Source organism: Leptosomus discolor, chromosome 1 (genome assembly GCF_034619465.1).
Source record: "Leptosomus discolor isolate bLepDis1 chromosome 1, bLepDis1.hap2, whole genome shotgun sequence".
Classification (NCBI taxonomy): domain Eukaryota; kingdom Metazoa; phylum Chordata; class Aves; order Leptosomiformes; family Leptosomidae; genus Leptosomus; species Leptosomus discolor.
The window spans coordinates 203521359-203531226 of record NC_141391.1 but is presented as its reverse complement, the minus strand read 5'-3'; the positions used below and the strand labels follow the sequence as shown (position 1 = coordinate 203531226).

The window sequence follows — 9868 nt, the reverse complement described above, 5'->3', positions numbered from 1 at the left end:
GCATCCTTAATCAGAGTAAACCGAAACTTGGGAATGCTTGGGATTCAAAATACCCTGAGCACATACTAGTGCAACACCACAAATCATACATAATCCATCAGAAGGGGGGGGGGGGGGGGCAATAGCAAGAATCAGATAGTGCTTTATTATACAAGCATGAAAGAAAGTTCCTTTGGAAAATAACTTCTTGGGTGGATTTCTGGACCAGTGAGGTAGCCCAATGGGAGAGAAAAAAAGTGGAAGTGGAACTTGGTCCCCACGCGTGATACCTGCCGGATGGTCTCTCGCGCTGCCCCCCGCGCGGACGGGACGGGACGCGGCCCACGCTGCGCGGCGGGCCCGCACGCCGCCCCCCGTGCGGCTGGGGGCCAGGCCCCCGCCCGAGCGAGCCATAAAGTGCGGCAGCAGAACACCATCCAGACAAAAGCAATGTAAACAGGTGACTGATATCGGTCTCTCGATCCGCTCCGTGGCGAAGGTGAGGCGCTAGCCTTTCCCCCTCCCGCCGCGGGGAGAGGGGCCCCCCGCGGCCTCAGGACGGCGCCACGGGGAAGCGGCGCAGCCGCACCACGGGAGACAGGTCCACGCCGAGGATCCGCTGCGCCCGGCGCCGCGCCGCCTCCAGGCTCCGCCGGCTCCAGACGCTACCCCGCACCCGGATGGTGGGGAAGGTGGTGAGGCTCGGGGTAGCCGCCTTCCAGATCTCCTCCAGCGACTTGCCGCCGAACGGCTCCCAGGCGGCCCCCTCCGCCGGGCTGCTCCCCTCACTGTCCGCCTCCTCGCCCGGCAGCCCCAACGCCAACGCCGCCGCCTCCTCCCCGCCGCGGGGGCCGTCGGCCGCCGCTGCCGCTTGCTGCTGCCTCTCCCGTCCCCTCCTGCGACGACGCCGCCGCCTCCGCCGCTTGGCTCTGGTACCCGCCGCCGCGGCCCGGCGCTTGGCGGCGGCGGCTGGGAGGCGCCGCTTGCCGGGGCGGCGGCGGGGCCGCTCCGCCGAGGGCAGCGGCGGGTCGGGGACGACGGCGCGACAGGAGGCGTATCCGTAGACGTCCTTGCTGCGGAGAATGACCGGGGAAAACTCGTGCTTGAGGCTGCAGAGGAAGTTCCACAGCTCCGAGTCGGAGCTCATGAACTCCGTGGACTTGGGCATGAAGAGCTTGAGGGCGTCGCCCAGCGCCTTGGTGCCGGCGAAGGAGATCTGCGAGCGCGAGTACACAACTTTCTCGGCCTCCCTTTCCAGCCCCCAGCTGGCGGGCGCCGCTCCGCCACCGGCTGCCGCTGCCCCCGCCGCCACCGCCCGGGCTCCCGCGTCCGCTGCCGCGGCGCTCCCCGCCTCTTGGTTCATCTTCCCGGCTCCTCTCTCCAGCGCCGCCTGCTTCCTACTGCGGGTCATAGAGACAGAGGAACTTGGCGGGGGGGGCGGGGAGGGAAGACGGAGAGCCGAGAAGGGAGAGCCGAGGAGAGGCACCGGCCGCAGCTCGGCCGCCGCCGGGCGCCCGCCAGCGCCTCACGGCACCCCGCAGCCTGTGCGCTGGCCGGGGAGCGACGATCGATATCCTGCCGCCCGGCACAAAATGGCGCTTTAAACTCCCAGGCGGGGACTGCGCGCCGGCCCGCCCTCCCTCCGCGCCTGGCGGTTGGCCCGTTTGAAACACGTCGGGCGGGCCAAGACCCGCCCCCCGCGCCGTGGAGGAGGCCATTGGGAGGGCGACGGGCGGCCGGCGGCCGGCCGAGGTGGGGGCAGCGAGGGGGCTGCCGGGAGCTTTCTGCCCCGGGGCGGGGCCCTCCTGGGGTCACCGGCCGGACCAGGGGGTGCCAACGGGGAACGCTAGCGTCCCTCTGAGCCCCATTTCCCCCCACCTTCAGTAGGGCGTCCCAGTTGGTGGCCACTTCCCTCAGGGAATAGCGCGAGGCTCTCCCATGGCGCAGTGCCGGCAGGCCTGGCGCGACCGCTGTGCCATCTGCCACTGTCACGCCTTGCTGCAAGGATGAGGTTCTTCACAGGGCAGCAGGTGAAGATGGTTTCTTCCATGAAATGTGTTTGAGTAAGGATTTGGTTGGATGCTTCAACAGGCAGCCTCCCCCAGAGGGAGAGCAAAGGCCAAGTGAAACGACAAAAATGGCTAAACAGAAGTCCTCTGTACAATATTAAATACATCCATCCTGTTGCAGAGGGTTTTTTAACATGAACCTGTAGGCCAGTCATTCAACGTCATCGTAAGTCACAGAATCACAGAACAGTTGAGGTTGGAAGGGACCTCTGGAAGTCATCTTGTCCAACCCAATGCTCAAGCAGGGCCACCTCAACCAGGTTGCTCAGGACTGTATCTGGATGGCTTTTGAATATCTCCAAGGTTGGAGACTCCTCTCTTTGGTGATGAGTGACAGGACACGAGGAAATTAAATGAAGCTGTGCCAGGGGAGGTTCAGACTAGACGTTAGGAAAAAGTTCACTGTGAAGGTGGTCGGTCACTGGAACAGGCTCCCCAGGGAAGTCGTTGTGGCATCAACCCTGTCAGAGTTCAAGGAGCATCTCAATGATGCTCTTTGTCATATGGTTTAGTTTTAGGTAGTCCTGCAAGGAGCAGGGATTTGGACTTGATCATCCTTATGTGTCTTTTCCAACTCAAGATATTTAATGATTCTATGATGCCACAACCTCCCTGGGCAACCTGTACCAGTGCTCAGTCATCCTCACAGTGAAAAGGTGTTTCCTGACATTGAGAGGGAACCTCCTGTGCTTCGGTTTGTGCCCATTGCCTCTGGTCCTGTTACTGAGCACCACTGAGAAGAGCCTGGCTCTGTCTTCTCTGCACCCTCCCTTCAGGTATGTATATATGTTGATGAGGTCCCCCTGAGACTTCTCTCCAGGCTGAACAGTCCCAGCTTTCTCAGCCTTTCCTCGCAGGAGAGATGCTCTGGTCCCTTCATCATCTTTGTGGCCCTTCGTTGGCCCCTCTACAGTGTGTCCATGTCTCTCTTGTGCTGAGGAACCCAGAACTGGACACAGAACACCGGGTGTGGCCACACCAGCACTGAATAAAGTGGAAGAATCACCTCCCTCAAGCTGCTGGCAATACTTTGCCTAATGCAGCCCAGGATGCCATTCATCATCTTTGTGGCAAGGGCACGTTGCCTTGCTTGTGTTCAACCTGGCATCCACCAAGACCCCCAGGTCCTTTTCTGACAAACTGCTTTCCATCTGGATTCCTCCCGAGGTGCAGGACTTTGCAGTTCTTGTTGAACCTCATGAGGTTCCTGTCAGCCTATTTCTCCAGCCTGTAGACACTGAAATATTCACAGCATCGTTTAGGATTGGCTTCATGTCCCAACAAAGCATATCCCAAATGAAATCAAGACGACTCAAATCTTTGTGTTCGTTGAACCCTTTGTGAGAGTCGCCAGCTTGCTGAGTCCATCGCATGGCACTGCTACGCTTGCAGCTTTATAGCACGATTTCATCAGCTGTTGTGAAATCCCACATCCCTCTAGACCATGCTTTGCGATACTTGAGAGACTGCTGTCACAGTGTCTTGCTAGGTGCCTGGGTTGTCTCAGTTAAACCAGAGCTCTTTCCAGCACCCAGAACAGCAAGGTGCCAGCAAGGACACAGGTGGTTTAACCTTCCCTACAAATCCTACTCGGGGTTTGATTAGACTTCTAACTAATTACTTTCTCTCAGCATTGGTAAAGGACGAGGAATAACATTTTTCTACATAGACAGTCTTTGTTCTGTAATTAATCTTTCAGTTTAGAACTGGGAAATCTTTTGTTTTCAACTCATCAAGAACCTAAATTGGAATGTCTAGAAAGCTAGTCAAGTAAGAGGCAGAAATTATGCCTAAGAATTTATTCCTTACTGCCAGTGGAAATAAATGGATTTTCTTCAGTATAATTCAGCTTGTGGTCCTGGGAAACTCAAGAATATTAATCCAAATGGCCATTTAAAGTGAATATTAACAAAGCTATTTTAAATCTTCATGGGGACAGTCTCGAGGTGAGGCCATATTCTAAACCAGCTTTATAAATGACCCATTTTTTTAAAAAAACCCTTTCCCAAAATGATGGTTTTAGTGCTTTTTTAAACGGATTCGTATCACAGCGTACTTTAGAGCACAGTCGTGCAGGCAGATTGACTTAACTGAGGGCGGTGTCCTGCAATGCAGAGGGTCAGAGCCAGGAGCTGGAAGTGTTAGGGCCAGGCATCTCCTGATCCAGCCATGCTGCAGTTGGTCACACTCTGGCGTACGAGTGCCTGGTCGCAGCCACAGGGTGACCACAGCTTAGCAAGAGGCTCCTCACCTCTGGACCGCTGGAGCTGACCTGTGCTCACGTTCTCAGTGGTGGGAGCTCCCACACTACCAGATTCAGCAGCTTAGCTGGCAAGTGAGCCCTCATTAAACTGCAGAGACCCAGTTGTTTATAATCACTGGCCATAACCTTTTTCCTGAAATTACAGCCATTTCTGACATATGACTCGAAGATCATTGAGACAGAGATGGAGATTTTTCAGCAGCAGTAAATGAGTCACTGTAGCTACAAATGAAAAGGCAGATGAGTACATTTTTGTGTTAATCAGCAATTAGTAATTATTTTAACTTTTTTGCTGCCAGATGGACAATACCATTTTAAGGTATAGGATGTAATCTCATTTTTACAACTTTATTATGTTTTTTTCTGCAGTGTAACACTCTCCTTTTAATGCCTTACAAAGTCATCTCAAGAAAATCCATGGTAATTGGCTATCTGTTAGTAATTTACAATAGCTCAGTACAGTAATAACGATGATAATAAAATTAATAATCCTTTGGAAGTGCATAGCTCTTCATTTTAATCATACTACTGCTTATAAGCATTAATTATCACTCACGGTACTCCTGAGCTATGTAAGTAAATATTGCCTTTCTTTAACAGATGAATAAAATTAAGAAGTGGATTAAAATAGCTTGACTAAGATGTATAGACTCAATGACTTAATTTTCTGTAGATCTTAATTTCTATCATTATTCTAAAAATACATTGAATGTCCTCACTGGAACAGAGAAGAGAAAAAAGAATCCATAATCTTTGTTCCCAATTATTTGTTAGAATTTCTTTTCTTTATAGAATTCTTGACAAGGCCGGGGGGGGGGGGGGGTGGGTGGGCTGTGCAAAGTGCCAATGGACAAATTACTGCAGGGACACTTCATAAGTGCTTTATATAAGTAATACCTGCCTAGTACCAAAAAAATCACTGGTAACTGCTAATTATTTTAACTGCTAACAATGTTATCTGTACATATGGTCACATTGAGTTTTGAGTCCTGCTGACGAACCCTAAAATCCTGGGTATTAAGTCATACCACTTCTGCTGCTGGGGCTTTTCCTCCAGCATACTCATGCTCTTCTACCCAGATTAGCAAGGACAGCCTTACTGTCCAACACCTTCAAAGATAAACACTCTTTTCTGATATCTTTACCTCTGATGTTGAGAGGTTGCAATACCTGGCAACCTGCTTCAGTTAATTTGCTTCCTAAATGCTTCCTTTGCTTCTTTAGCATGCTTTCAGGAAAGTTTGTGTAACGGTGCAAGCATGACTCCACATCCATTCGCAACTAAACCTCAGAAGTTACCAGGTCATCAGGTTCTTGAGTCTGAGATGTGCCCAGATGAGCATTGGCAAAATTCCTGAAAATACTTCAAAGAGATACAAAAGCAAATAATTTACAAGAATAGTCTCTCAATCAGTTAATAGGAAAAAAAAAAAAAAAAGTGGAATTACTGTGCAAAGGAATCACAGTTGCCATCAAAAAAGAGAAATAAGATGTTAGGAATCACTATGGAAGGGATAGAAAGTAAAAGAGAAGACAGCATTCTGCTGAATGCAAGTCTATTGTGCCTCCACAAATCTTGAATACTGTGCATTTCTAGTCTTACTATCTCTAAAAGCAATGACACGAAGAAGGGCAACTAGGATGAGCAGAAATATGGAACAGCTCCTCTATGAAAAGAGATTAAATAGGCTAAGACTCTTCAGCTTGAAAAAACAGATGGCTAAGGAAGAATATGATAAAGGTTTACAAAACTGTGATAGTACAAAGAAGGCAGATAAGAAATGATTATATCTTTGTTTTCATAATCCAAGAATGACAGGAAAGCACAGGAAGCTGTACAGCAAAAATTTTTAAATTACCAAAATGACATACTTTTTTTTTTCCAAATGACTCGTAGTTACTCTGTGGAGTTCATTTTCCAGTAAAGCTGTGGGTCTCAAAATGGAAAAATGCACCTCAGTACTGAACGTAAAGGTGAGCTCATTGAGCAGGGGTTGCAGGCATTACAGAGAACACCATTTGAAATGATTAGACATGAGTGGAAAAAAAAATCCATCAAGGGCTGTTGTGCATGAAAACCAAGCCTAGCACCTTGGCTCAGGAAGCCTGTAAGCCAAGTGCTAGGAGCGGAAGGAAGGGTGCACCAGGGGATGTATTCATCAATGTTTGCACCATTCTTACACACTCTTTCCCTAACCTTCCTCTTCTGGCCTTTAACACAGACAAGGATGCTGGACTAGGTGGACCCTGGAGCTGGCCATCATGGCTGGTTCTAGTCTACAGACCTGTCAGAAGACAGAGGGCAACCACAACAATAAAATGTACTGTTTCTTTCCCAGAGCTTTAAACAGCTGGAAGAACATATTCTAGAATGAAAAAGCAATGAAGCATCTGCAGAGCAAAAACCCCACAGAAGTTACAGAGTGCATCAGCAGCCAGGAGCCCCACTCAGCCAGGAGCCCAGTGAGGATGGAGCCTGAAGTAAAGAGTATTCCACTGGCTCTGATTGTTGCATTATCTTTTTTCACTTTATTCATAGCCTCAATACATGTTCTTTCAAAATGGTGACTGACTATATGCAAAAGGGAAGAAAGGATTATTTTAAAAATAAGCCTTTTATTTTAATAGCATTCATCAACAATAATGTTTGGAAGAGGTAAAAAAATCTTAAACCTACTTTAGCAGAAGACTTTGATATATTCAAAAAACGCCTGAAGCAATAGTAAAAATAACAATACACAAAGAAGCACGCTTTGTGGTACAGAAAGCACTCCTAGAAGGTATTTTAGGAGAAGCTGTTTAACATTTGTTTCCACATTCTGGGACGTAATCTGTATGTGATGCACATAACCATGCAAACTGTACATCACTCATATAATCATTGCCCTGTTATTAATCAATGCTGATAATAGCCATACTGGTGGTCACTACACTCTTGAGGGTTAATAATGGTCTCTTAGTCTGAAATGTTAAGAAGTCCTTGGTTCATATACCCAAAGTTAAAACTTTTCATGCTAATCCTGTTTTTATTTCATCTTATTTTTTCTCTTATTCCCTTCAGTCCACCTAAGCCATCTGTTTAACCACTCATGTTGGCTTTTACTGCATTATACTCTCAAATCTTCTGTCTTTTCTACCCCTAAAGTAGTTCACCTGATGTTAACTTTACTATTGACAAGGTAGCAGTACTTTAACCACTGTGAGTCTTTGGAAAGCCAGTGCAAAGCGAGAGACATGGTCACACTGTATTGTCTTCACCAATTAAGCTGGTAAGGTGAGAAATCAAATGGCAGGAAGTTGTGTAGATAGAGCACGTGGGTTTTGGAAAATTAATATGCTAGACCAGAAGGAAAAAACCTCAACATTCTTATTCTAGAATAAATGCTTCCACAAATGAGATCATTTCAGAGTACCTATTCCTTTCTGTTCCCTCCTATTTTATTCCAGGACAACTTCCAGATGGACCTTCAGAAGGAGGATGCAGCTCTCCAGGTCTGAGGCTGCAGGGAGCTGGGGGCAGCGGGAAGTGGTCTTTTAGCCTGCAGATGTGCCATTGTTGAGAATCTGTGTCCCCGGGTCAAGAAGCCATGAGAAGATACCACCAGACTGTGAAGCAATATAAAAAAAAACGTTTTTATTGTAAGGGTGATTGTACATTTGATGACATTTCCCAGAAAGGTTGTGGAGTCGCCATCCTTGGAGATGTTCAGAAACCTGCTGGACACAGTCCTGCAGCCTGCTGTAGCAGACCCTGCATTGAACAGTGGGGTTGGATTAGATGATCTGCAGAAGTCTCTGCCAACCTCCACAATTCTGTGATTCTATGATTGACAAAAGGCAAGCCCTTTTTTTTTTTTTTTCTTTTTTCTTTGTATCTTCTTTCTTAATTCTATTTTCTGCGGGTACAATTTATGCTGGAACATTCTCCTTCTTCTATTTCTTCAATCACTTTCTGTCTAAAATATGTTTCCTACTGTACATCCTTCAAATGATAATGCTTATTTATAAAACAGAAAGATGATCCACACCACTTTCCAATACAGGACCAACTGGTATGTTTTCAGTTGAAACTCTGTATTATCAAATGTGTCAAATGGGTCAATCTAGTACTACTTTCTGAATGTAATTCCAAGATAGCAAATACGTTGCTGGAGAACATGGTTCTCACATATCATAGACCACATCATCTTGTAATATAGATCACACTGCTTCCTGAGGCACTGTATTTAAAGTACCCAGACTGTGAAAACAAATGGGAATTTCATTCACTTGTCTCCAAGCAGGCAATTTTTAAAGCCTGCTAGCTATTATTTAATAACCTTATTAATTAAAGCTTATTTCTCGATACCATGTGTTACTGAGCATGTTAGTTCAAGAATTCTTTTCATGATACACTCCAGCCTGTGCCTCCATTTTCCTTCCTACCAGATTGGTGCATTACCAGATGAGCTGACTGTACAAATTCACTCCAGAACAGTGGGAGCACGCAATTGATTTTTTTGTTGAACTTGCCACAGGATACAATGCAATGTTTATATTGGATTTATGTTTTATGCTGGCCTAGGGAGGACACAATACGTGATCCAGCATAAAGTCCATGGAGAGAAAGCTACCCTTCAAAATGCTTTGAACAAGTTAGAGCAAGGGAGTTGATACTAGCTCAGCTTTGTATGTCACATGGATGTGGCTTTATTAAATGGATACTTACAGCAGCCTTACTATGTCACTGGAGCACGTCTTAGTCAGGCTCGCTCTTAGTTATTCTCTTTGTCCACATAAATCTTGCAAACCTTACTGCCTGCTGTGTTTGTTTTAATGGAAAGTGATAGAAACCGGCCCTTTTTCAGGTCATCCCTGGCACTTTCACAGGGCAGGGGAGTGTGAGCTTTAGACGCCTTAGGTGGAAAAGGGTCTTGATCTCTCCGTTTCAGTAATGTTGTAAGCACTCAGTTATTATGTAGATGTTAGCTGCTAGCATTAACACCTCCTTTTGAATCTCTCTTTTGTTCTCTGAGTTAAGCATGGGCTTCAAAAGCCTGGAAGGCTTATCTCTGCCCGTCCCAGTTCCTCCTGCTAAGGGATCTCTGCCCCCGCTGCAGACGGGCAGCGCGGTTTAGGTGGCCTCTGGGTACAGCACTGTGAGCGGGCAAAAGAGCCCTGGCTTAGAGAGCAGTGGAGGTGCCAGCTCACTTAAGATAAGCTGAATTTCTTTACTAAACGAAATCTACTAAATCCTGCCCCGACTTAAAACCTGCCAGAAATCTGCCTATATTACTTTTAGTTGTATCATCTGCTGTTCCTTGAATGTATTTCAGATGTTATTCAATGAAGTTCTAGTTCAAAATGCCTGAATTGTGGTTTCTATCAATTTCGCAACATATTCTAATGATTTATGTTTCGGTAACGCTCAGTTGACAGTATTACTTATAATCTATTTTAAATTATTGTGAATTCACGTCAGTATATAATAAATATGTAAACTGGGTAATTTGAACACATGAATTATTTTGACCATTTTCAAGAATATTGTTACAAAGAAAGAATAAAATTAGATTGA

General features: G+C 46.9%; 1 protein-coding gene across 1 annotated transcript; it reads right to left on the bottom strand.

Moving 5' to 3' along the window:
* Positions 1 to 532: 532 nt before the first annotated feature.
* On the bottom strand, positions 533 to 1390 carry CCDC71L (coiled-coil domain containing 71 like). Its single transcript, XM_086474152.1, has one exon. It carries the CDS (start codon positions 1388 to 1390, stop codon positions 533 to 535), a length of 858 nt encoding a protein of 285 aa, XP_086330278.1.
* Positions 1391 to 9868: the final 8478 nt, after the last annotated feature.

Bases quoted from the DNA above. Each gene is read 5' to 3' on its own strand.
- CCDC71L (XM_086474152.1), bottom strand. From the start codon at position 1,390: ATGACCCGCAGTAGGAAGCAGGCGGCGCTGGAGAGAGGAGCCGGGAAG.